At 41.3% G+C, this 27,826-nt stretch overlaps 1 protein-coding gene across 1 annotated transcript; it reads left to right on the top strand.

The window, feature by feature from the left end:
• Positions 1-752: 752 nt before the first annotated feature.
• LOC145491572 (structural maintenance of chromosomes flexible hinge domain-containing protein 1-like) lies at positions 753-27,778 on the top strand. The gene is made up of 27 exons (XM_081470813.1): positions 753-1,145; positions 4,940-5,099; positions 6,328-6,417; positions 7,117-7,228; positions 8,110-8,219; positions 8,943-9,116; positions 9,956-10,036; positions 10,325-10,447; positions 10,822-11,022; positions 11,562-11,765; positions 12,108-12,244; positions 12,564-12,816; positions 13,613-13,837; positions 13,963-14,074; positions 14,841-15,188; positions 15,765-16,124; positions 17,066-17,655; positions 17,884-18,019; positions 18,547-18,724; positions 19,480-19,643; positions 20,219-20,538; positions 20,952-21,062; positions 21,409-21,697; positions 21,851-21,962; positions 22,069-22,358; positions 23,402-23,698; positions 24,436-27,778. Exons 2-27 carry the CDS (start codon positions 4,977-4,979, stop codon positions 25,194-25,196), a joined length of 5,901 nt encoding a protein of 1,966 aa, XP_081326939.1. The 5' UTR covers positions 753-1,145; positions 4,940-4,976; the 3' UTR covers positions 25,197-27,778.
• Positions 27,779-27,826: the final 48 nt, after the last annotated feature.

Below are 27,826 nucleotides of genomic sequence, written 5' to 3' on the forward strand. Positions count from 1 at the left end.
CGGTTCGCATCACGCTTTCTTGAGAGATCAATCGAGTTCGCTCCCTATTCTGTTCCCAGGAGTTAACGCTTTTCAACCTAAAACGGTTGAGAAACATCAACCGTATCAACCCAACCCGGTGGCGGTTGAAACGGTTGATCCCAATCTTGTCCCAATAGAACACGACCTAAGCTACCTCGAGCAATGCAAATTGGCGCGATCATCGCTCAATGATTTTAAAATGTTGCTATAGCCGAGCTCCGGAGGCCGGAAGCGAAGAAAAGGAAAACAAAAAGGAAACCCATGCATGACCCCATGAGTGGATTTTCTCCTGGTTGCAATAGCTATCGCTTTTGGTCGTGGGCGCGCACGCACGACGATGTCGAGCAACATGGCGGTCATACTCCTGCGAGCTAATAGGCTGCCGAGACATGCAGCCTTGGTTTATACCTGACTTTTTAGATATTGGACATCCATGTTATAGTCAATTGACACCTGTCAAAACAAGGTATCTGCTGACCCGTATCATGTGACCGTATCGCGGGCTCAAGTTTAGTTTTATTGTTCGGAAGCCGGTTAACGCATCCCAAAATGTTAACCGAAGTATAAATTTTTCTTGTAATATTGAATGCTTTTAACTGCATAAGTTTTGTGTAGTTTGAGGTTATTCAAACTCAAAACAGAAGGCCAAAAAATACGTACAGAAAACCTAACCGCAAAGTTACAAAACTCAAGTCAACTTCTCGCTTATCCTAGCCTTTGAGCTTATCGGGTTTCCAACAACCCGACTAGGAGCGAGCTTTTAGGCGTGGGGCGTGGCTATGTTTCCGGGTTTCGCGAGCACATCTTTTCTTCTCTGCGCTCGCAGCCAGAAGACGTCAGACCTACTAACATTACTCACAAATTTCCAGGAGTTCTAATTGCTGAACCGAGCCAAAACTAATTTTTTGGTTAGACCACAGAGGTCGTCTGGTTAGACCAAAAATTAACAACCTCCAAGCAGCTGCTTGTCAACAAAGCTTTCAATTTGGCGCGGTTACTAGGCGATTTGACAGGACGATCTTGGTTTCGCCTATCACACGTATACACGCTAACGATTGACTTCTAGTTGAGTCTTTCGGTTTCTGTTTGCCGTGTCGTTGAATTGGAGCCCTCGTTATAGCAAAGTAAGTGTATTTTATTTTACTGTAGCTGTGGGCTGCATTATGTTGCCAATGGCTCGCGCCTAGTCATAAGCTCACTTGCACGCTGTTTATCTTTTCAGCGTGCATAATGTCGATCGACCGGCGGATAAAAGCGCACTGGAGAGAAATTTTAAACAGCTGATTTTTAGGTTATGCAAATGTGCATATGATTTCTCCTAGAACCTTGATACCTTCTGTTAAAGTTCTTGACAAAATGCACTCTTGCTCTCTGATGAAATTAATGGGTCAAAGAAACTCTTAGAATTTCTCGGACAGATCGCAAGTTTCACGCCCGGACGCCAGATGCACAGATGTGTTGTCATCATTTTCAAGTGCGCAGTTCTGCGTCCGAACTTTTATTTCATCGGACTTAAGGCAGATATGTTGTAGTCGACGTTTTCTTCACATCCACGTTGGTTCGCAATTCTAGTTTAGGACATCGTTGTAGCAAACTCCTTCAATTCCAGGAAATGTTCATTTCCGATCGATCTCTCGCGGCGCATCTGTCAAACTGAACTTGTCACTGGCCTTGCTGCCATTTTCACAGACTCATTTGCTAGGCGGAAACTCTTCTTTGAACCAGCGTGTGCCTTTTTAGGAGACTTGGTTGAATTTTGTGCTGATATTAATTACACATGAGAGTTACGTAAGAAGAGCAATGTTTAGATTACTGTACCTTTGAGCTGCAGACAGTAATAGACGATACGGTTGACTAAGTTGAAAAGGTTCGTATGTTTTTAAGCTTAACTAATTGACAATTAGTCTAAAAACCCAAGTTTGCGAAAACAAGGGCAGTAGTCTAATTGTTTCAGTAGAAATTCTAAATTATCGCTGTCCAAAGCTACAATTTTATGTATTTTAACTGAAGATCAAGAATAATTGAGCCTTTCGAGAACATCCTGTTCTGAAACGTTGTTTTCTTTGCACCTTCGAGCATGACTGAGGCCCGGTTCATTTCTACCTGGTCGAATTCAATTCAACGAATTAAATGCGACAGAAATTCGACGTCTGAATCAGCTGCTGCATTTCTGCTGCAGGTTTGACTGGTCTTGTCGCATTATCCAACAGAAATGTCAAATTTCTGCCATGTTGAATCTAATGCATACATTATGTTTATGTATTGAGTCCTTCGTCGCTCAGTATTTTCGTCCGCCATACGGAATACTCTATGTTTAAAACATTTTCCGCCGGCTGACATACCTGACAGTATAAATTCTGACTTAAGTGCGACACAAGTGCGACGTATGAATCCACAGTCGCATTTCTGCTGCACTTAATTGAATTGAATTCGACACGGCAGAAATGCGACGTATTTACTGGGCCTGAGTCCTATTGCAGAACAGCTTACAATAGGAGAGCCAATCAGAGCTGTAGATTTCAACCAGAAAACATGAAAAGTAGAAGCAAACAGCCACGATTTTCAATGTGGGTTGAAAAAGTGCAAGATCACGAGCTGTGGTCCCTTTGACAGATCTGTATAGCACCCTGTAGTGTGTGAGCAGGCTCTTGTTCAAAGGCGAAGCTGCTAGAGATGAGGTGGGGAGCCAGCATGAATTAGAACCTACCTAGATGCTATTGTTTTCAGAATGCAGCCTCTCCAAAGGTGTCAAGATTTTGACAACTGGTTACCTGAATGTGTCAAATTTACCAGCCAATAGAAAATGAGCCAAACATCAACAAATAGAGCAGTAAGTTGCATGTTGATGCGTTTAGTTCATATCACATCTATGGATCTTTGCTATGGATCATGGGTTAACACCGAGGAAAGTTGCAAATATTGAGGTACGGGACTGGAAGTTCTGGTCAACAGAACTTACTTGAAGTATCGAATCATGATAGAACCAGTGGAGAATTATTGGTGGCAATGTGAGAACTGAATAGGAATACAAACCATAAATCAGCTGGTGTGTCTAGTAGAGTTTATAATTGAGTGCTAAAAATAAGGAACTTATTCAGGCTTTTTAACAACTTAAGATAACAAAGTGCAGTGAAAGGCAATACAGAGGTTTTTAAAAACAGCTCTCTTACTCAAAGTATGTGTCAGGTGCCAACCATAATGTCAACACTGAAAGGGAGTCCTTGAAATGGAACAAGTGTCATAAACCAACGAAATGTGAAAGAAAGTCTTTCAGAAGTTTCTCACCACAGAATTCCAGAGCCAATGATTTGAGCTTCTAGGCCCCTTGTCAGCTCCCTTCACATCATGGCTTCACCTAGCAATTGCTTTTCCCTGTTCGTGCTTTAGATCGACTAGGTTATTTGGGTTGACCAAAAGGTCAGTTTTCTCAAAGATTTTGTAAAGCTTTGGGAAAAAGAAGCTCAAATTTGGATTTTGAATGCCATGTTTGTGTTTGATTATCGCCAATGCTGGTTTTGTGATAATAATAATAGGACCTGTTGTTTTCCACCAATCAGAATGCTGTATCCGTGGGAGATGCCAGAGATCGCTCTGTATTTGGAAAACAGTGGAGTCTGTGCAGGCTCTGATTTTTGTGCCAGGCTCCTTGCCGGCTCATTCGTTTGCCAACTTGTCTCCTGCAACTCCACTTTTGCTCCTTTGCCCCTGATGAGCTTGCAACTGACTCTCCTTATCAGAAAGTTTTGAAAAATCCAAAAGAACTGAATGATGTTCAATGCATTAACTGTATGTAACTTGAGGCAAACCCTAAGAGACGTTATGCTTGCTCATTCAAATACATGTCTCTCGCTTAAATGGAGCTTTCTTGCCAGGTTTAAAGTCAACAGAGTAATAATTTTATAGCATGTAACTTCATAAAATTGCAATAACCAGTAAAAAGCTTTCATTTTCTAACGTAAGGTGAATATCAATTTTTGTTGCTAGAATTTTATTCTTAAGAAGAGGGGGCAGGGAATTATTGAAGTTTGTAAAAAATTATCCTTGTACTATCTAAATGTTGTATTATTATTTTATAGTCTCCTTAATTTGAGTGGTTAACTGCAGCTATTTTTATATAACTGTTAACACAAAGTTTTTTAAATTATTAATAATGGAACATAATATTTGTGAAACTGAAAATCTACAGTGCGCAGTTAATCAGTGTCTGTAAAGCGAGGTTGGTGTAGCTTGATGTGGCTTCCTCTCTAAATATACTTATTTATTTATTTATTTATTTATTTATTTATTTATTTATTGTCCCTTGAATCACAGAAAAAGTATAGTCCTTATTGACTGGTGTCTGTAATAAGCAGGCCAATACAAGAGAGAATATATTGAGTGTTTGACAGGGACAAGACGAATTGTCTATAATAAGCAGGAGTGAATTTAAGGTCGGAGTGGGTGGTAGACTGGGTGGAAGACTGGGTCACTAGCTATTCTCCTTTTGGAGAAGCTAAAAATAAAAAGATTGTGAATATTATGGCAAACATAAATGAAAACACTTAAATTTACAGGTGCATCATTGTAATTTCTATTTTGTGACATTCCAGGTATTTTTAGTGCAACAGTTGTCAAATAGGTTTCAATTCTCAACTTACAACATTGATTTTTGGGGCACGCCCCATTGATTCTGCAACCCTAAGGTACTAGCCCGCCCCCACCCCTCCGAAAAAAACCAGGGTCTACCCCTTTGCAAGTGGGTTTTTGTATTAAACAGGCCATTGTATAACAGAGTTCCACTGCACTCTAAAATATCAAGTATGGGTACTTAAACGGACCTTGTTAAATTTTAATGTCATGGGATGGCACGCAATAAGTTAAGGATATAAAAATGCAATGTCGTGTTACATTTACCTGTGACTTTTTTTGTTTTATACAGGAAGTGGAATATTTGCCGGGCTCAGGCTTGTGCTTCCATGGCGGAGGTGAATGTCTTGCTTTCTTGTGGAAATGACGACAAGACACTGAAGATTCAAAGGGACTGTACCTTTGATGAATTTAGGACACAAGTGAAGTCTCTCTTTCCTCATTTACCAGAGGTTAGTTCGTTTGAAACATTCTAACAGCAGGGATCCATAGTGGTTTTTTCTCCAAGTCGTCAGCTGGGTATGTATGTCAGGTGACATACTTGCCCTGGCAAACTTTTACTTGCCTGCTCAATAGGGAAGAATGGCAACAGAACAGCATGTAAATGGAAAGGTTATTTATTTATTATTTTCATGTGACCAGTCTCCCAGTATATCATGTCCGTAGTGAGGCTGTCGGTGGACACAGAAAATCCTGGTACGAATGAAAACCAAGGCTTCTTTGACTGCCATGAAGGCTGAAAGGAATGCTCTTGCTCTTCCTTCTCTTGTTTGGCTTCTTTTTTTCTGAAGTGTTACCATTACTAAATGACATATCCTGATCAAAACAGCTGATGCAATTGCGCCATATGTTTTTGCAGATTCAGTACAGAGCATTAGCGGTTGACAAAATGAAAATTGTTAATGTAAATGTAAATTATGTGCACTTTACTGTACATCATATTTTCAACTCTCTTTTAGGTTTTTTGGAAATGTGGTAAAACATGCATGGTCTCTTGTGTTTGAGATATTACTTATTTAGAGGATACAATATCAAAATCTATTATTAAGTATCATACAATCATGTAGTCTGGATAAGTATTGGTAATCATACGGTTTTCTTGTTCAGTTTGAAATTAATTTGCCCTGTTACTTTGGTGAGTGCAATTTCAGTTTTTTGAAAAACTCACAAGTGCAGATCAATTCCAAGTTGAACTAGAGAAACCGTATGATTACTTATTAATAACATAAACATGAAAAAATTTGCGTGTTGGAAGTGCTGGAAGATCTTTTTTGAAGCCATTTTTTCTCATTCGTGAAAACTTCTTTCAAAGTTTCTGCCCAAAATTTTCGTCATCATTTTACGTGATATCATTAGCTTGGAAAATTTCCTATTGTCTTTCAGCCAATCATAATCCAGGATTACGATGTGTAATTTGTACTGGTGTTACACTTTTTGCACTGATGTTACACTTGAACTGCACTGCTCTCATCCAATCAGAATCGAGTAATTTTTTCATGTGCATATTATTAGGGCTGTAATACAAATTCTTGTGTACATGTATGCATGTGCTTCGACATGTATACTTTTTGGGACATGCATCTATTGAGTGATTATTGTGTATAAATTTATGTAGGTTCCCAAAGCATATAACTGCCCTTTCACACTCTAGATATCTTCCTGTTTTGTTTCTTTTTTTAGCATTTTACTATTAGTGATGGAGATTTCAATGAACTGGACACGGGAAATTTTCATCAAGTTAAAAACAGCAGACTTGAAACGTGGTGTCTGGTGAGAAATAATTACATTTTCCTTTAATTTATTGCAATCATGTAGAAAATTATCTAGCTGAACAATTTTTTGGACTTCACAGCTGGTGAAAGTATGTTTAAGTTAACATTAAGGTGCCTGTAACATTTTTATTTGTGAAAGGCTCCGCATCATTTTTGTTTAACTTCTTTAATGTGTGAGTTTACAGCACAGGTTGGGCCCTAGTTCCTAGTTCTGTATGGTGGTGGTAAGGCTAAATGGTTAGTGTGTTGGACTCGCAATTCACCAGTCCAGGGTTTGAGTCCCACTCTGACCACTACTTGTATTTGTTTCGCAGCAGCCCTGAGTTCAAATCCTTGGCCACACTTGTAAATAGCCAACTGGTTCACCTTTGGCCAGTTGCGATTCTCACACTGTAACAATGTTATCCTCAGTTTGAATGATTTGTTTCATTTGTTTGCTCAGCCCCACTAGCCTTTATGTGATAAACACCATAAAGGTTATTATTACTATTAGCTCCAGTTTAGTGAAGATCTTGTCTCAAATTAATTGCCTTAAACCACAGTTTTCAACTGGAGCTGAACACATGAATTCAGGGCTTGGAATAAAACCACAGCAAGTTCTACCCTTTGTAAAAGTCTCACAGATGTGACTACAAGAATTAGCTTTTGCTGTACGCTGAAGTAAATTATAAATTTGTATTGTACCATCCATTCTCAGGTACGTGGCTCGAAGCAAGATGCCGTCAAACTGGACAAGCCGCATTCTGAATTGATGCGCTATGATGTGCACCCAAATGCACTCACTCAAAGTGGCAACTACCATTTTAGTGGTAAGGAATAGTTTGCTCTCACGGGGCTTGAAAAAAGTGCTGTCCAGTCGTCAGGGACGGGTAGATTTTCCCGGTGGGCAAGTAACTTTTCATTCTCACTTGACTGATGGGCAAGGGCCCAGGCAAGTCGTCTGCCAACTAAATCGATAAAGAGCAAACTAAGGCTTGCCCAGGGCAAGCAAAATTTGAGAACTACTTGTCCAAAGGGAAAGCTGGAAATCAAGATTTCTACAAGCCTTGTGTAATTACCAGTGAAATTAGTTGCTAATAAAGCGATAGTGCTAATAAGGATGGCCAGCTCCAAGTAACTCCTGTTCCTATAACATGATACTGTAAGTTACTCTTTGCACCCATTCACAGCATATGTAATTTGTAAGTTTTTTGATACCTTCCGGTACAACAGGATTGAATTGTGCACTGTGAGAGTAAGGTGTCTTGCACAGTCTGGGCACAATCCAGGGACATAAATGGCTTAAAACACCAGAATCTTTATGTACTTGCTCATCAAGTTTTCCTTTCCTTCCAACTCACTAGACAACTTTTCATTGTAGTTCATAGAAGTTGAAATGGTGACTGTCGCACACAATAATTTCTTTCCGGGATGTAGCCAAGATCTGGCTACTGGTTAATTTCACCAGCTGATGGGAGTGGTTGTAATCACCAGCTGAAATTTCACTCTAAAACAAACACCTAGGGAAATTATCAAGTTTCACAGACTTAATTTTTCTTACAATGGCATCATGAGATTGTTGTGTTAAATTTGTGTATTTTTCAACATTGTCCTTGTTGATGCAGAGGTTATCTAGTATTTTTTCCTTTCTTACTTTTACATGTACACATAATTCCCATCCATGGAGTGTTATCTTTTTTTCTGTTTGCAGCCAGTTATCAAGCATTTTGTGAGTTTATTGACAACAGCATACAAGCCACAAGTACAAACAACTGCCGTGACATGGAAAGAACGATAGACATACACATCTTCCTTAGAGATGTAAGGCATACATGTAGCATTTCTCAATTTTAAGGAGGAATACATGTAATTGAATGTTAATCTTGATACATTTAAAAATGGAATTGATTGCATGGCTGTATAGTCTAAAATTAATAATTCTTGGTAGATATGATTTTAATCTACCAACTGAAGGTTAATTTACCATGGCCACTTTTTCTCTTATTCACCTTCATGAACATTATCCTAGCAGTATGTGTATTACCTCTTACTGACTGAGTGGTCCATACTATAAGTTACATGTACGGACCACATTTTTCCCTTAAGTTGATTTATAGCCGAAGCGCAAAGCATACAGGTCATAAATCAATGGAAGAAAAACAAGGATCTGTAAGTGAGTAAGTAAGTTAGTAAGATATTTATGATATCTCTACTTGGTGTCTGATGAGTTTGGGAAACAATTTCTATTCATGTGGGATGTCTTCAAATGACTCTGTGGATGTACAACAACTCAAAATTGTAAAGTCATTAAAAAAACAAAAATTCTAAATTTTTATTTGCCTTGAAAGTTAAGAACACTCAAGGCATTAAATTACAAGACATTTTAGTTACAAAAATAGCTTTAAATTTTAGTGGGTCATAAGTAGAGCTCATCCAGCCAAATTGACCAATCACAGTGTGTGGAGTTGATGAGAGATACAACAATTTAAAGTAAATCAAGTCCTGCTGTTTATAACATATGTTTTGTTTTGTCTTTTTTCCTAGAAATTAGTGGCTATATTTGACAACGGAGAAGGTATGACGTATGAGGGACTAAAAGCCTTTGCCACTTACTTTTTATCACAAGCTGATCGTGGCCTGGAAAAAGAGGAGGTAGATCTTATACCTGCATATTTGGATGGTGCTATATCCAAGTTTGGTGTGGGAGCTACACAAGCAGTAAGTGTTGTGACACAGTCACCTGACAGTGTGTGTTTGACAATATAATCCATGTAAGGGATGGACCATTATTTTTTTGAGTGGGGAGGGGCAGGGGCTGGGCAATTTTTTGGGAGCATAATTTTTTTTCCCACCTGTAGGTTGTGCATGTTTTTTTTGGTTGACAGTGGCTTGTGCAACAATTTTTCCTAACATCAAAAATCAAAATAATGGTGCCCAGTAGAAAGTACTTGCTCAGTGTTTTCCCCATGGCTCCACTTGCACAATTTTTTTCAGCAATTTTTGCTGTGCAGGAATCTTGTTTTGAAATCGCCCAATCCCCTCCCTCTCAAAAACTTAATGGTCTGTCCCTAATAAAGAGAAACTGTGTGTAGATGATAAAAATTGTTGTGAAGCCAATCTGACTGAGGATGCAGAAGGTGCTGTCCACCCATTTCCGATTCCAGGTGTTTGGTTGGTCGAGGAGCAGCTCAAAGAATTGTGTGGGAAAAATAGGAGAGGACTCTTGGGCAATCGATTGCCTGGAATGTCCAGGGTAGTCCATCTGCTGCACAGAGTGTACCTTAATGACGTCTTAATGGCCAGCTGATCAAACATTACGTGTAATGTAAAGTGAAGGAATAGAATGCTATTGATGATTTGCTTTGGCAGGATTTTGAAGCCTGCAGTGGATGGTAACTCACAAAATAAGTTTTTGACTGAATCCATCATTCCATCACTTACATCTACATGTAGTCAACACTGTTCATACTTGGTTTGACAATCATGTCAGACCCCAGTATTTCTTGCCTTGAAATCAACTTTGTTTACATTGACCCAGACCATTGCTTCTGTTCCAGGGCTTCTACCTTGGTGACCGTATTAAAGTTATTACCAAGAGGGAGGAATGCCCATATGTGACTGAAATTGCGATATCCAAGGTAAAGTGATCTCTCATTTATAGGACAGAGTTTTATGTTGAGGTATTCCTATTTTGTACACTTTGAACTAGAAGTTGTCAGTAGTTTTTAACCTGGAGTTTGCATCTTACAGACTTACTGAAAGAAATTTATCTCCATTCAGAAGCAGGGGAGATGTAGGAGGAAGGGAGCTAACTGGCAAGGGTTTCACCTTAGACTCCCTTTTCAATGCTTGCTTTAACACAAACTTACTGAAAGCTCTGATTACCTAGTATGTCATTATTCATGTCTTGTTACGTGTCCTGATAGGAAAAGCTTCAAGAACGAGCAAAGGAAGGCAAGCCTGTATTTGAGGACTACAGATGGATAAGAAATCCCAGTGACACATCCACATTGCAACCAGGAGAAGAAGAGAGATGTCTGAAAGATATTGTGAGAATTACAGACTTTTATGTATGGCAGGGGTGGGGTCCTAACTAACATATCTCGTAGAAATGGTAAAATCCTTAAATTCAAGCACAGGACAAGTCCTTGAGGATTTCAGGTGGCTTATACATGTACAACAAGAAAAATAACATTGAAAACGAGACTTATTAAAATAATACTAAGCCATCGAGACGTTTAGTCATTTGGTAGCTGTTACTTAGGTAGTCAAACAACGCTTTTTGGCGTAAACCCGATCCGCCTTCCTGTGCGCGGTTTAGCCAATAGGGAGAAGTGTTGGAAGACAAATTAACAATGGCGGCAGAGGAGACAAAGAGAAATGATAAAATGTAACGATGAGACAAATGTTTTTTTGTTCACAGATTGAAAGGGAGGCGGCATTCTCACAATTCACCATGATTATTATCACCGGCATACGTGACATTCACATCAATTCCATCCGTGAGGATGGTGGAAGCAGTCTGGCCCGGAACCTCGCCCATGTCTACCACTTTTACTTGTTTGGTGAGCGTGGCCGTACAGGCAACATGAAGTTACCCGCCTTGAGTAACTCCAGAATCCCTGTAAGTATACTGTGGCCTGATGATCAATAGCCTAGTGAAAGAAATCTTCACAGTTATGAAGTACAGGTCACCAGACGTGATCTGTACTGCGCATCGTTGGGCTCCGTTTCAGTTTTATTGATACATTTTGATTTATATATGCCAAGATAAGTAGTTTTGGCAACAAAATGTTGCACCCACGAAAAAAAAAAAAAACCAGGTGTCATATTGCACCTCTACCTCCCCATAACGGAAAAAGGTCACCAAACCCGATCCGTACCGCGCTTCGTCGGTCTCTGTTTCTGTTAAGTTTCTGTGTTATTGATACATTTTGATTTATGTCTGCATAAATAAATAAACGTTTTTTTGACAAAAAAAGTTTGCCCCCCCGCCCCCCAAAAGAAACAAAAACAATGGACAGGTGTGGTTTTACACCCCTACCCCCCCCCCCCCTTAACGGCGACCTCTCTACAACGGCCACCTTCCTCTGTCCCGGAGGTGGCCGTTGTGGAGAGGTTCCACTGTAACTGAGTTAATCTGTGTGCTTTCTTTGTGTTCAGATGGAGTTAGGAATGAGTTCTTTCCTGAAGGTGGATATCAGGCTGGTGATAGACGATGGGAGAAATTCCAACCAAAAGAATTTTTTTAATCTTCGTGAAATCGATGATGATCTGGAAAGTTTGTACCAGACCAGAGCTAAGGAATGGTTCCCGTTTTCGTTGACAATGAAGGTTCCTGGTTTGGACCCTCATCAAACTGTCCAGGTATGTTTTTGATGACTGCTGTAAACTTAGAACGTAAGGATTAACTGGCCAATCAGAAGAGGCGTAAATACTGCCATGGGCCAATGAAAATGTGAAGCCAAAACGTGCAACCCGCAGTAACCGCGGGAAACTCGCTTAAGCCAAGGCATTGCCTTCGCTTCTGATTGGTTGAGACAACAGCATGTACCGTGATTGCTTGGGTAGACCACGTGTTGAAAAAATTGTTAAAACCAGTCACGGGAGGCACATCAAGTTTGGTTAGGACTGACTCATTTGAAATTTCGCTTAAATCTTACCGAAACTTGGAATTCCTTTGAGACTGTATTTCCGTGTATTTTTCAGGGGGTATTGATGTATTTTCCTCATGAGGCGGGACACGAGACTCTTCCTCGGTCAACTGATCTTGAAGATGATGCACAAGAGCCTATATTTGAGTGTTTCTGGCAAGGAAGACTGGCTCCTCTCTCCTATGTTCACAAGTAAGGCGTTCATGTCGTGCCGTGCATGCCGATAAATCTGAAATAGGGAACTCTTTCAATTATTTAAAAAAAAAAGATTGTTTACAGCAACCTGACCACTCTTTGCATCGGACTTCCAAGAAAAACCAAGAGCCAAGAAAATCCAAACCGCGATGGCCAATAGTTAGCATCGATTTTTATTATTTTGTTTCTCCATTTTCTTCTCAGTTATAGTCCCTGTGCTCCTTCGTAAAATATTGGCTTACCACTCGAAAATGAAATTCATATTTTGGCGTCGCCGTGTAGTTTCCTCTACATAACAACACTATTGTCTCCATAGGATGGAATTTTGCACTTCTCCAGCTCAACGATCAAAGAGGCAGAAAGATGTAGTGCCCGACAGCTGTTATCGCAGGCTCAAGGGAATTCTGTTCTTTAACAGACATACACCTGTCTCTAACAACAAACTGAAGATCCTGCTGGACGAGAGAAAGGACTTATCCAGTGCCCTGGAAGATGCGTCAACTGAAAGAAGACTGCCCCAGGAATTCAGATCATGGCTGGAAAAATGCCATCGAGAGCTGGATAAAGAGGTAGGTCTCAAACTACGCACGCAGCGATGTTTAAGCGTTGCGCCATGACTTTATTCTGCTGGCATGTTTCTTCTTTTACACAGTGTTTATTGTATTCAGAACAGTATCCCAGTGATTGCAATAATTAATTAAGCTTATCACAATTCAACGTAAAATGTGCAGTCTGCAAAAACCGCAGGAAAACTCGTGCAAGCCAATTAACGCGGCTGGTGTTAGGACACTAGGGGACATGTTGAAGGGACATGAAGCGTAAGGACATGATGCAGCCATAGTTTTCCTTGTGTGACATGTCCGTTTTTGTGAAAAGGTACTGTTGGGGGATAGACTTTTGTCCCCACAACACGAAGTTTAGCAAGTTTGTATTCGTGCGCCATGAAACAGGCCCAGTTGACCTCAGTTTTCAATGTGGCATCATGTACGCTGCTCTCGCAAACTGTCTCCGCTAGGACCCATTTTAATGCCTCAATCCGCTTCGTGTGCACCAGCTTGCTTACTATCCCTGCAACATGCGTCCTATGTGTACACACGAAGGCACTTGTCCCCGCTTCAAGTCTCCCCGAACTAGTGTGTCCCGAGCTTTATTTTTACGTGAAAAGAAAACTTTTTCCTCGGACTGATCAGGGCTTCTTTTCGACTGTCGATATAAAACGTTTGTTTTTAGTTCTTGATAGACTGGCCCGCCTATCCGCGGGCCCGTCTACTAGTAACTGTAAAAATGTAAATTGGAGAACGAAAATTAAGATTGAAAGATTGATAAAGCAGTCTTAAAAGAATATTTTTCTGTCGTCTTTCGTAGGTTAGCTTCGACTCTCCACTGCCAGCTTCTCAACAGCCGAGGTCAGGTGATGTGCTTCACAGCGTGTTACGTGTCACAACTAGTTCAGGAGTACAAGTCTACAAAGTTTGTGATATTGTTAAACTGGACACCAAACCCATCATCTATGGCAAAGTCATGCACTTTGTAAAAGTCAGCAAGAAAAATGACGTAGACAAGGTTGTTGTACAGCGACAACCAGAAGAGGTATGTAAAGACGAGACAGTAGGCGTTTTGTTAAATAGTTTCTACAGCAAACTACTCGCTTCTGTGATCGAAACCCATTTCGATCACACTGATCGTACTGATTTTAACAATTTTTTTATTCGTAGGTTTACCCGTCTCAAAAAGAAGAACGGCCTATCTCCAGAATATTAGAAATTCCTGATCAAAACACTCTGAAGAAGGTATTCAGCCAGGAAAAACAAATGCTTCCCAAAACAGGTAATTTACATTTGTGTGTCGTGCGAGTCGTCTCTCCGCTAGCGAGAGAGACGGTAATTTCCTGGAGTTATCGCCGATCCTCGATTAATCGTCCCCATTTGTGGATGATGTGAAATAATCGCTTTCCTTGAATTATTCCCCCACCCACCCCCACCCACCCCGACTCTCCTCCTTCCTAGCCCTCTCCATCGTCCTTGAGTAATCAAGTCCCTCTCCCTACATCTCTACTTTCTTTCACTCCCCTGTCAAGTTTACATCTTGAATATCTAATTGAATGGGATACAAACTTTGATTTAATCGTTAAATACAACAGATAATCGACAAAATCTCAAGCTGAATCGCTCCATTCAACCTAAAATTGTGAACATTTCAAAACGGGTTCAAATGGAAAGGAAATTTCCTGGAAAGTTCCCAGAAAATCCGTAAATTGTTGAATTTCCGAAAAGCGAACCATTCAACCAAAAATGCCATGAGAAAAATTAAGTGGAACGGAGATTCCCGGTAAGAAAGTTCCGACAATTTTGGTATACCTCGGGAGGTTGTCCTCTTTTCCATAAATTCCAGGAAATGCTGTTTTATGTTCTCACGGTATTTACGTTTTACGAATTGTAAATTGTGTCACTCAGTACCTGACCACTTTTCAAGTGGAGAGAAGTATTGCGTTACGCAACGTGACGCACTTTCTTCTGAGGAAGCGTTGCGAATTGCGTTACCAAAGAAATAGCTGCTACATGTAATTACAAACTGGTTTTGATCTTGTTGACAGTCAGAGTGTACAAGGACAACATGAGCAATGAAATCACGTCCAAAACAGTGTTGCAGTGGTCGGCAGGTGAAACACAGAAGGATTTTACCGGCTTCTGGGTGAAAATCTTCAACGGCGAGCGACCGCCCAAACAGCTAGTGACCTTGCACAACAGGAAACTGTCCGTTCGTCAAGTGATAGAGGGACCAGAAAACATGGCGCCCATTCAGAATGACCAACCCCATGACGGAGAGAAGTTCGGCTTCAAGCCTTTCGGGTTGTCAGTGGCGGGCACTTACGTTCTCAAATACATTGCGATGCTGGGAGAGAGGGAAATGGCTTTCACACAATTCGACATTGTCATCAAAGGTTAGTCAATGGCTTCAGAGTCTGAAAGTAATTCAGTTGAAGAAACCTGCATATTATCCTCCGATGGTCGTAGATAATCATTCCATCCAGGGAATACCTCTAGTCTCTTCATGCTAAGGAAACCGGAGATATGCTCCAGCCTGTTGAAGCACTAGGCTCCGTCAAGACTTAGCTTGCTGATTTTCTTATTTACAACTCGAGCATCCAAACGTCAAACAAATACTGCCTACGTCACGAGCCATGGGGCCCAGCAGGCCGGCGCTTATCTCCGGTTTCTGTGGCATGATGCGACTAGGAGTATTTCTATTTCCCCCCCCCCCCCGGATGGGATGCTAGTCCATCGCAAGGTTACCCCCATCATTGAATTCGCAGGTACCCATTTATACACCTGGGTGGAGAGAGGCACTGTGACAGTTAAGTGTCTTGCCCAGGAACCCAAGACAATGTCCCTGGCGCGGGATCGAACTTGGACTGCTCGATCCTGAGGCGAGCGCACTAACCATGGGGCCACCGCGCCTCCCAAACAAATACTAGGTAATGTAGCAATCTGATCTTGTTTTGTCTTTCTCTTCTTAGCCAACATCGCTTCCCATTTCACTCTTACCGAGCCTTCACGAACAGAAACTCCACGTCTTGGGCTGGGCGAACCGGCCCTCAAGTTTAAGCTCTTATTCCAAGACAGCAAAAACAACCCGGCGACAGTGTTCAGTTCCGGGGAATTCGTCAAGTTGACAGTGACATGCCCAAACTTGGACGTGCAAGGCGTTAAGGACAAGTACAAGCCGAACAGCGACGGAGTAGTTGAGGTCAGCGGTATAACTCTGACTCCCAATGCCTCGGGCAAGGTGCAGTATGGGCGCGATCAGATGGTCCGAGTTGACGTCACTGGAATTGATTACAGTAATTACGTGACGTTTCCGGTGAAAATTAAAGCAGGTAAGAACGGTGCAAGTAGGAATTGTTTGAAGGTTTTATCCCGGGGGGGGGGGGGGGGGGCCGTGGGGAAATTTATCCGATATGAAAGGGACCGGGGTGCTGGTCGGAAATGTTGACAAGAACTCCTAAGAGGTACTAAGATCCCGTTTTGTGGGCGTGGCTTGAAATTTTTTCCGCCCCTTAGAGGTATCAGCTCCCGCTGTGGACGTTTAGGGGTTGTACACCCTGAGAGCTACCAAAACCGCTTTTTTAACTCCTATAAGGTATGACGAGGACCCCCTGTCCCTTTTATATGGGAGTCCCCCCCTAACGGAAGGGTTTATTTCTGTCTTTGTAAAAATAGCTGGGATCGTTTTCAGACATAGCTATTGTTTGTCAGTTTTAATAAAGTAGCTGAGACTATCGCTATTATCTTTGCCATAGAAGAGCTATGCTATTCTTTTTCAAAATGCTAGACATAAATGAGTTCCTCCTCCTTAAATGCTTTAATGTCGGGATTTAAGATTACCGGTGATGCGATTACTGCGCTCTGAAGCTCTTAATTTGAGGATTATGAACTGAGATGTGTCTGAGAAAATAAGATAAGGAGATTGACTTCAGTTGTTTTGTTGCTTGAACGTCAAGGCTTTTGACTTACTAAGAACGCTGGGAATAGTTTGTTGTTTGGTATTAACTGTACAGAGCAAGTTCGCTTTAACCTGCGCTCCAGTTGGTTTAAGTTTTTGTTCATTTATCAAATGTTACGGTAATTTCGATGTGTGCTTTGCCATTTCTGATTGTTTACTGGCAGACTGAAGAACGGAATGGCGAAAATTTTAAGTGAGTTCACGTGAAGAAGCTGCAACTGTCGCAGTAATGATTCTTTCATAACATTCTAGGCCCTGCATGGACGTTAAATCGCATTTTCTCTGTTGTGCTAATTTTTTTTTTGTCGCTGTCAGGTCAACCACAAACTGTAAAACTTCCCCAGTTCGAAACAACCGAAGTTCCTAACTACGAAGAATTCCCTGAGTTCGTGATTCAGGTCCTGGACCAGTGGAGTCAACCATGTTCTGTTAGCGACAAAAGAACGAAGCTTCACGCCGAATGCGAGGCATTTATCACCGGGCCGCATCTCGCCAACATAGAGCACGGACAAGGCAGATTTTCCCCGATGAAGGTGAAACTTGCTCCTGGCAAAGCGCCTTGCACTGTCAAGGTTAAAATATCCCTTGTGGTCGTGGACAGTAATCGGCGAAAACTCACCGTAAGCGAAACTTTGAAGGAGTTAAAACAGTTCTCCATTAAAGTTCTACCCAGCACTTTGCCGCATAAAGTGATGATCTGTGAAGGAAACCAGAACGAAATGACGACGGCGAATGGAGTGGATAAGAATTCCAAGGAGGGTAGAGATTGTTTAGAGCTGACGGCTCCTGCCGGTTCCATCGTTAAGGGCTTGTTCTTGAAAGTGTTTGACGAGAGCGGAAGGTTTTTGGGTGACGAAGACTTTAAGGCAGCCGAGCCTAAAGTGACCACGAGTTGGAGCGGAGAGGTAAAGTAAATGTGATGTGTAATCCGTGATTAATTCTAAGTAACCGTAAGTCTCGCAACCATTAGGAAGTTATTTTAGCGTTTTTACTTCATTTCTGTCTACCAAGGTGCTATAAAAGAGAGTTCTGTTCTGGCTGGTTATAGTAACGGTCTGACGACAAGTTAACTCGTAGTACTTCGCTGTTTTTTCTCTTTTGATTATTATTGTTATTTTTTTTGTTCTTCCAAGGTTCCAGTGAGAAGTCTGCCGTATCTGCCTGACTGCCCTGTGGCTAATCTCGCCAATAGCACTTTTGTGGGAAATGTGGAGTGTGTGTGTAGTGACGTCAAGTGTCAATCCCAAATAAGAATTAAACCCATTGCAGGTACCGTAATTACTCAATTGAGTGTCACGGCGCTCTTTAAAGTTTGACAGTTGCAACGTTTAGTCGAGAGCGGCGCTATTGAATAATTTTTGCTGTTATATAATTATTATTAAAGAGTTCCGACAAATTGCGCCCGTCTATTGAAAGCGTGTTCTACGAGTTGTTCGAGTCGTTAAAAGAACGTTGTTAAAGCAAAACACTCTTAAGCGTTTAGTAAATTGTTGATTAGTCTTCTCAAACTCTTTAATAATTCTTTCATGACCGAGACGGTGTTTGGATCTCTGATCTCAATCAGCATAGATGTTTACGATTCTATTTCTCCGTTTTCTCCTTAGTTTTAGTTTCGATTGAGAAGATTTATTAAATAATCAAGACACTGTTTGATCACACATTACCAAACACCTCGAAGTTTCAACGTTTTTCTCGCTGTTTGAAAATCTGATCAAATTCGGTCTTTCGTGTTTGATGTATTTCTTGAAGTAGATTTTCCTTGTGGTAGAACCTGTGCTGTCTTATTTCATCATCAGGTGAACCTCAGAAGTGGCTCTTTTCTAGTGAAACGGCTTCTGTGGAAATCGAATGTGACAGCAAGAAACAACTGAGCCAAAAGCTTAGAGTACAATTACGGGACAAGCTAGGAAATCCCGCAGAGTGTCCCGCGGGTGTGGAGCCTGTCGTAACAGTTGAACATTCGCCATCCAAGAGGTAAGCCATTATCAAACTTTGTTGAATCATATTTCTGGCGCATAAGTTGCTACGTTAAAAGCTGTAGGAACAGTGGGCGGGGGGGGGGGGGGGTGGGGATCTTCGATAGCTTTGACACTTTTCTGTACAGGTTTGCTTTTGGTTTTGATTTTAACATACTGATACAGGTACTAACATTTTAAATGTATGGGCTGTATTGTGATGGGCATTTTGGCATCTAAACACCGTAGGCTTGGTAGAATAACACTTCCAGATTTTTCCCACAGTATGTGACTATTCCACAGTATTTAATTGCTTGGTGCAAAACCAGAACAACCAAGGTAATCACTGTGGCTAATGACACTGTAGAAAGATACAGACCAAACTTTGTGGTGCAGTTAACAATTATTCCAAGAGTACGCGTTGGATATGATAATAGAAAACTCATGAGGCGAGTAGCTCCGAGTTGGTTATAATCATCTCATATCCAACGAGCGCGGGTGAAATAAATGTTGCATTAACAACGCCCCCAAAATATGAAAAAAAAAATGAAAATGAAAATGAAAATTCCCCGCGAACGCTTACCATGTTTGTAGAGCATGGTGTAATGGCTCATATACCATGATGGCTAAGCCAATGAAAACCCTTGAATTGCATTATCCAATGATACAGTTTTAAATAGTGGTTTTATATGAATTGCAGTAGTTTTGATTATTACTTTCATACTCTAGTATATAACATTTTAATAACTTTCTTCTTTCCTTCAATCTCGGCAGTAGCAGCACGGCAGTTTTCATTGGACATTTAACCTTGAAGGGAACTGAATTCGTGTTCAACAACGACGCGACTATCTCCGGAAACCCTGGCATCATAACCATGTGTGTGTCTGACAAGGAAGGGAAATTCTCCAGAGACACTCAGAAAATCAGTCTAAAACCCGGTCAGTGAGTTTTCTTTGTGTTGACAAGGTGTGATTAACATTTCGTGTATATAAACACCTCAGAAGATCTCGTTAAATGGTTTGGCCAACCAAGAGAGCATGAATGGTAAGGCAGTTAATCCCTATACAGCCCTTATTCCCAAAATAATCCTCCTTGAGTTATTTTTAGACATGGTACCCAGTCCTTCCGCGGATAATGTTAGCACGCGCGATGCGTGGATGTTTTCGTGGAGGATGGAAGTGCATGTGAAGTCGCTTGGGCTGTCACGTGAGTAACATTTGCGTCACAGGATTGCCTGTTTCTAGGCATGCCTGGGATTACCGAAACATGGAATGATCCGAAAATAACTCAGGCTGCATGACCTCGGAAAACCTTCTTACCCCTTTATCCACTCTTGGTCGTACTGTTTTTGCTGTTCTGTCTGCGAAGATCAATGATGGTTCTTTTTATAAGGCAGGCAACAATTTTTCTCACATCGAGTTTCACTACAATGTCTCATTGTACTTGTTGATTCCGATCATGGCTCAATGAGACTTTTTTATTCGTCAAATGATCGTATTTTATCTGATCTCAGGTGCTCCGCATCACATTGAGTTGAAAAGCCAAGCATTCGATGATCCCTCACAGAAGCATGAGCACACAGCCAAGCTCTTCTCCAACTGCTTTCTCAGCGCGCCGGTCCACGCGTTTGTTTGCGATAGCTCTGGGAACAAGACTCCACTCAGAACAACGCTGAATCTGTCCTGGACCCCATCCTCCTGCGGGTTACTGCTGACCAAGAGGGCTCAGAAAGGAGAGGCGGTGTTTGAAGCGAACACGATGAAATGCGGAAGTCGCAGCGGAGATCAGCAGGTTAAACTGAAGGTGTTCAGTTCAGATCACAAAAATTTAACGGTGAGTTTCTGGAGAATTGTTTACTTAAAAAGACTCTCTACCGACCGGAATGCTTTGCCAGCGTTTTTTTGTTTCGATTCTGTCGCTGAAGAAAGCGCCAGAAAAATCGAAAAGATTTTGAGCATGTGGCGGCCTCAAATTTGATTTACAGGTAAACACAGGTATACAGTTCAACCCCTATTAAACGGCCACCCTCGGGGAAATGGATAGTGGGCGCCTAAAAGGGGTTGGCCGTTTAATAGAGGTAAAAGCAATAGAAAAGCCCTCATCGGAACTTTGATTACCGGCCGCCTAATAGGGGTGGCCGTTTAATAGGTGGCCGCTTAATAGGGGTTCAACTGTGATGTGTTTGCTTAAGATGCCATTTTGTCTTTCAGTTTGTTGAGCGAGCTTTTGTCTGTACTGTCTTGCAGGCCGCTACTGTTACAGCCACTCTGGAAAAGAGTAACCGAGTAAAAGCTGTAGTCGTGGAGGTATCCGCTGACCAGGCCCTGCTGGCCACAGGTTGTTATCCCACACTGAAGGTACACACTTTTATCACAATGTTGTAGCTTTTAACACTAACTTCGAAAGCCAAAAAGACATCTTTTGATTGGTTGAAACCTGATTATAGAGATCTGTATAGTCTTGTTAAAAATTACTATACAATCAAGTGTAATAATAGCGATATAATGGATTAGGTGTTCACAAGGTTGTGATATCAAATTGAGAAAGACTGGCAGACTTAACATTCTGTCCTCGTATAATAACTAGTCGCCGTGATCATGTCCCTTGAATAACCATCGTCACAGCACGATAGCGTTTATTGATCTCTTGCTTTCGGCAGCAAGGACTAGTCACTCACTCGCATACTCATCTACTTTCACGAAGGTTACATGTCAAACAGAAGATGGAGTTCGAGTCGATGCCATGGGACATCTTAGCCTTGAAATAACTCGTCCAAATGGCACACCCGTAAACACGTCAATCTACCGGAAACCCACTCAGAACCGTGAAGGCGTCGTCACCTTTCAATCAATAGCGAACCGTTACTTGGAGGAGGCGGGGCAGTGGTCCATCATTTGTCAGTACAACGAGTACAGGGAGAGGCTCAAGTCTGTCTTGCCCGTGACTGATCACATGACCAGGAGCCTTCCAGTTCAGTTCGTGGTGCATCCCGGTAAATCCATGCGTCTTACATTAACTGTGTGTAGTAGTGTCATAAGTAATGTCATTTTGTCCTCCTTGGAAGACATATTTATGTGTCGCAAAATTGGTTGTATATTAGCGTAAAAGGTAAGCTTTTGTTTTATTTTTGTGTACCCGTTTCCAGGTCCTCCTCAACGACTCGTGTTACGTTTTCAGTCTGGTTCACCCGGCGTGATCTCTGCGTCTTGCACTGCTGACCTCAAGGGCCGTACCATTCTTCCGCGACCTGGAAGGAGGTAAGAAGTCGTTTGGAAAAGGATAAGACAATCAAACTAACAAAAACGGAAAAACTGTGACACTTTCAATACTTTTTCTTCTTTTATTATTATTATTATTTTTTAGCGGCGTAGAGGTTGTGGACCTCGTAGCTGAAGACAGTTGCGGCAATGTCGCGAACGTCTCCTTGACAACAAGCGTGGCCATTCAACCTTCAGGGACTGTGCCCGATGGCACGGTCCTTCCAGCTTTGGAGAACAGTCCGGTCCAGCTCACTCTCAACCGTGGTATGGCAAGGCTACCAAGGCTCACTCTTTGTAGTCGCGTTGGAAATTATATCGGGGAATATATGTTAGTATTTTCCGCTCCTGACGTCGATGTCGAGGCATATTCCGTTAAGTTTGCTTTTAGTACAGGTAAGTCTATCGCTACCTTTTCTTCTTTTTTTTTTTAGTGGATAAAAGAGGTTTTGTATTTTACCGCTATTCCTCCCAGAAAATCTAAGTTGTTAGTTGCAGTTCGGAAAATAGGCGGAGGTTTCTCGGCGTGGAAGTTCATCGTCGCTTTGGGAATCTTCGGATAAGAAGAATTGGACGCGTTTTCGGATGTACGGTGCTAGAGACCTTTCAAATCCAAGTTTACCGCAAACGTCTAACTGCTGTTTGAGCTTAGACGTTTGCTTTTCGCTGTTCGGACGTTAGTCGATTTAGATTGGAGTAAATTGAAGCAAATGGAAATCATCCTGCCAATGCATTGGAAATTGTCAAAATTAGGTCAATTTGGATTTAAAAAAATTAAAAGCCGCCGCCATATTGGAATTTTACTGAGGATCAGTGCATTTCTACAAAACAACAACAACAACAACAAAAGGCTAGGAAATTGCTTATTCGCCTATGGATTATAACCGATTAGTTGAAAAAGCGTTACTTTATTCAATTTCGGCATTTGCACGCGGCAAAGAAAAAAAATTCAAGGCAATAAAGCTAGCGGTAAATGACTTACTTGAAAACCCACCTCTTGACGTTCAAAACGCGGGTCGAAAACCTCAAACGTGACGTCTGGTACGGGTCAGGTGACCCCTAGCGGTTCACCGTTCGCGGGAAACTTGGATCTAAAAGTCTCAAATGTTGCGGTTGGTCTTCGGAAAATGAATTACAGCTGGATAGATTGTTTGAAGCCAGTCTTCTCTAAAGCAGTATCTTTGAAAATTGTCGTACATATGTATAGATTGCCAACCTTTTTTTCCTCATCCTATACTGGGAAATATTCGCCCTTCCCGATGTTGTATGTCACAGTTGGTCTGTAACGCCACGATCTCCGGCGTTGCACTTGATTACTAAGGAGCTATATTTTTTAGCCACTTCACAAGAAACTGTTCCTCATTTCACCCAATGCATGCCTGGTTGACTTCGTAACTATCTAGAGGTCATGAATCAGGATACATTCTATTCTGTTCCAGATGAACATATACAGCGCATACAGAATGAGCTACAGCCGCTGAGAAAACAGATTGCAGATTACGAGCAGAACGTGGCAGAATCCAAAAGAAGACTGTCTCGGTGCCAGTCGGAGTTGACGACGGCACTCACGCCTGTCCGAAGCTCGTTCCGAGGAATGCCGAGGAGACCCGACGTAGTGAATATACTTCAGACCAGTAGAAACGAACTGAATCAGTTGGAATCTAGTCAGGCCACTACTCGAACAGTCATCACACAACCGGGCCACCCTCCTGCTAGGATACGACACTACATAAAGGGTGTGTTTACTGTTGCATTTGGTTTAATAAGTCAGTGTTGCGGAGCAGGGTGGTGGGGAGGGGGGTGGTTCAGTGTATGATTAGAGCGCCCGTCTCCCATCAGTGTGGTCCGGGTCGAATCCTGCACCCGACGTCATAAATGGATCGAATTTGTTGTTGGTTCTTGTATTCCTTCGATGTCAATTTACGAACACTTTAGCGAGTTCATCAGAGCTCTTCCGAGTTTCATAGGTAAATAACATATTATGGACATCTCGCATTTTGATATTCATGCGGCAAATAAACTCATGTCATAACTTTCGAGAGCATCGCGAAGTTAGTGTCCTCCCAATTACGGTTAAACGAGATGAATCAAAAGTCTACTAGTGAATTCAAACGTGTCTTGACTCCAAATCACCCGGCTTGAAATATGCCCCAAAGCTGGAAAACTGAGATATAAGTTCCCGTTACTGATAACCATGATTTGGTGGAGTGTTATCTCTGAAAAAATTCAGCAGCTACTGATTTGCTTGTTCTCGTCACATAAATGTTGGATTGATTTTGTGGGCGTGAAGGTAAGAAAGAAAATTGTCTTGCTGTTTTGGCGGGAAATTGTAAACTTAGGTTTGACAGTTGATATTGTTTTTCTTCTTGGTTATTAGCATTGGTCATTCGTTATAGCAACAAGTGTTGTTTTATTCCCAGAAATTGTGTGGAAACGACGAAGAAATATTTTTGTTTCTTTTTTTCTTCTTCAGGTATTGTAGCAGAACTCGCGTACGTCTCTGACCCATTAGTTGCTCGCATCCTCTCGTGGTATCTTCAGTCGAAAATGCCAGTAGCGCTCACTACCACCACAGAACAGCAACGAAAGGTTTACGACGCAGGATGCTCGGCTTACTGCGAAGCGACTTTACTTCCCTTTTCGAAAAGGGACTTTGATGGAAGCGATGGCAAACCTCTGCCTTTAGAGCTCCCTGCGCCTCCTTCAAATTACCGAAGCCCTATTGAATTCGCTGTGAATCTGCTCGAGTTTACGAGTGACAATGGCTACCTTCGCAGCAGCCTTTTTTGGAATCTTCTATCGAAGACGATCGTGGTCAAAGATCTGAAGTCTGGACAGACGTATCGCGAGCACCTCACCCGAATGAAGCAGTCTTGTCCCACGATTTTGACACGTGATGGGAACATGATCGCCTCTGACGGGTTGATGGATCCCAAGAAGCGCTGCCCACCAAGAATGGAAGATTTGCGGTTCGCGTTCGGAGCGTTACCGGCTCGCGAAAAGGTGCGTTATCGCGAACTGAAAGAGAGGTGCGAAGCTTTGGACAGATTGCAGTTAACGTTCGAAAAACACGAGAAAGAGGCGGAAGAAGTTCGCGCGAAAGAAGACCAGTTGCGAGAGGTCAGAAATAGTTTGTCTCCTCGTATTACCGAACTTGAAAGGGAACTTAGAAAGTTGAGACCTGGCATTGAAAGAGACGGTAGTGAACCCCCTGATAAACGTAGAAAAAGATAGTTACTTGCTTACTTGCGCAATTTTTGCTGGAAAGAAACGATTGTAGGTAGGTATGTTCAGCGTTTTATCAATATTGGTTCCATACATTTCGTACAGTTACTGGTTAGGACATATTTTAGATCAAGAAAATTTTCCATTGCTGATCAACGCCTTTATTATCGTAATTTACTAGTCTGATTTCGTATTGCTGTTTTAAGGAGATTCTAGTTGTTGATCGCATGCAGTGTTCATATGTGTATGTAGATGCACGGTGAAGATTATCTCAGCCGTGAATTGAAAACTTACATTTTGAAATTTACGGAAGTTTACGGGTGTTTAAAATTTCCTTACAGAATAGCGTTTTAGAATAACACGCTGAAACAACTTGGTTACTTGTCGTGAAAAAAGTCTGTCAAGGTTAACAAAGTTTCATCTTCCGCAGTTGAAGCATAATCGCAAGTTTCGGTCGTTAGGAAAAATAACGAGAACAGATGGAATTTTGTATGACTCCATCATTGTATGTAAAGTATTTTTTACCTAAAGTAGAAGTAAAACCATCGATGGGTTGTGCGTTCGTAGTGCAAAATTTAAGTGGTCTTCATTCCCCGCAGATTTTAGAGTCGGTGGTATTTTGCTAAGGTGAGGGACGTTCGGAGAATGCTCGTGTTGTTTTCCGACTGAAAGGTAGAGATCGTGGATTCATCGGTACTACTGTGAAGTTTTTGCGAACACCGCACGATGGAGGTTTTCTATTTTTTATCATTTTTTTTTTTTTTTTTACATCATTATATATACCTGAAGTATGCTTTGGCAGAACAATCATGACTTCATGGCAAAACAAACATGACGAGTTTTTCTATACTTAGAGGTATCGTACTAGATTTTCATTTTTTCCTTCCATTGATTTGTTTTCGCGCCATTTGATTCGTCCATTGTAACTAGTCACGTGGTACAAATGTGTCGTTATTGGGCGATATGCATGTTCTTCCCACGTGTCAAAGTAAGGTTTCGCGACGGGAAAATGAAAAAGTGGGCACTGCTCGAAAATTTTGAACGGCGAATTTAGCGAGAATTGATCGGTTCATGTTTGTAGGCTTTGATTTGACTAATAACAGAACCCCATAAGGGTGTCGGCCAAAAAATTATAAACATTTACCTTAGTGTAGGTTGGGATAGAAGCTGATAGGGTTGTGATGGAGTCGAGGCGACGTGTGCTTCACGCTGGAAGGATTTCCACAATACTTTTGACGTCAACTCTTTGCCAAACGTCTCAAATTTTGATTGGAGAAAGGAAATTAAACGGATCCTATTATTAAGATGTTTAAAATGCTAAGTTAATAATGGTAATAATTAAAATAGCAACAGCAACAACGAAAAAGCACACATTACGATAATATTACGCATCGCTCGCTTTTGAAACAATGTTAATTTAAAAATACGATTGTAAAGCTGTTTTTGTTTTGCTTTGAAAAGTGAGTTGCCAGCCATTTATATATGTAAAAATTTAATTTATTTTCTTGAAGGATTTAGGTAATATTTTCAATTAAAAATGTAATTACGTTTTACGGTAGATTTCGGCATTAAAGTGGAGGCAAACGCCGCCCATTAGTCACCAACAAAGGGGTTTCCCTTTTTTTCAGCCGCTAGGGTAAAAATGTCAGATATCTGTTTGTTTATGAGCTAATGTTTTTATCGAATGACCAGTTCGTACTTAACATATTGATTGCCTTGCTGATGCTTTTGAAGTTGCAGCTTGCGAAAACTAGCCACTTCAGTACGAACCTCAGTCTCGTTCTAGTGCTGTTGTCTGTAGAGATTTTCAAACATTCACTGTATATGTGGCCGCCCTGACCTCGAATCGGCGTCATTGCTTGCTGGAATGCGGTAGTGGTCTCTTTACGCTCTCCCGTTATTCATAGACCAGTGAACAGGATTTCTCAAGTTTTGTTTGTTAGTGAGAGCTGAGGCACTTTGATAGATATTCTTCTATTGTTAATGCTAGGAAAAGTACAATAGACCAAAGTAAGGTTATAAGAAGAACGAAACGTCATTCATTTCATAATGTGTCATAAATATCGTAGGAACTGCACTAAACTGGCTGCGCTCACCTCGATTTCATTTTCATACCGAAGCTAGTTTATGTGATGCTGGGCAACTTCAGGAGATCAAGATACCAGCCGCGTTAAAGTCGCGTTTTGCGGTTTTTCCTCGGTAAATGCCCTCGTTTATGATCGCGGCCAGTGTGCTTCACATACTCTGAAATAGATTTATTTTGCTAGTAAAGGTAATTTTCAGCAAATCTAAAATACCAGGAGCCTGAAAATAGTTAGTATTTCTTGTCAATGACAGTTTTATATCTAGATGATGGATTCAAAATTTCTCATTTTGCTAAATAAAGAAATTTATATGTGAACGTTTTTAGTATTTTCCATTTAGAGAGGCCAACTTTGGTGCAAAAATTTATGTCTAGAGCCTTACATGGATGCTATTTATTTATTAGTAATTATTATTGATAAATCAGTCAGACATTCTTGTATTCACTTGAATCCTCGTAAATATTTTGTAAATCGGGTTACTGTTCAATTAATAAAGACTACATTAAAGCGTGGTTTCGTTTGAATGTAAGGCCAGAACTTTGACGTTGTGTCTTG

The sequence above is a fragment of the Orbicella franksi genome, chromosome 6 (genome assembly GCF_964199315.1).
Source record: "Orbicella franksi chromosome 6, jaOrbFran1.1, whole genome shotgun sequence".
Lineage (NCBI taxonomy): Eukaryota > Metazoa > Cnidaria > Anthozoa > Scleractinia > Merulinidae > Orbicella > Orbicella franksi.

Bases quoted from the DNA above. Each gene is read 5' to 3' on its own strand.
- LOC145491572 (XM_081470813.1), top strand. From the start codon at position 4,977: ATGGCGGAGGTGAATGTCTTGCTTTCTTGTGGAAATGACGACAAGACA. The intron at 8,220-8,942 runs GTAAGGCATACA...CTTTTTTCCTAG, and splicing joins TACACATCTTCCTTAGAGAT to AAATTAGTGGCTATATTTGA. The intron at 10,037-10,324 runs GTAAAGTGATCT...GTGTCCTGATAG, and splicing joins CTGAAATTGCGATATCCAAG to GAAAAGCTTCAAGAACGAGC.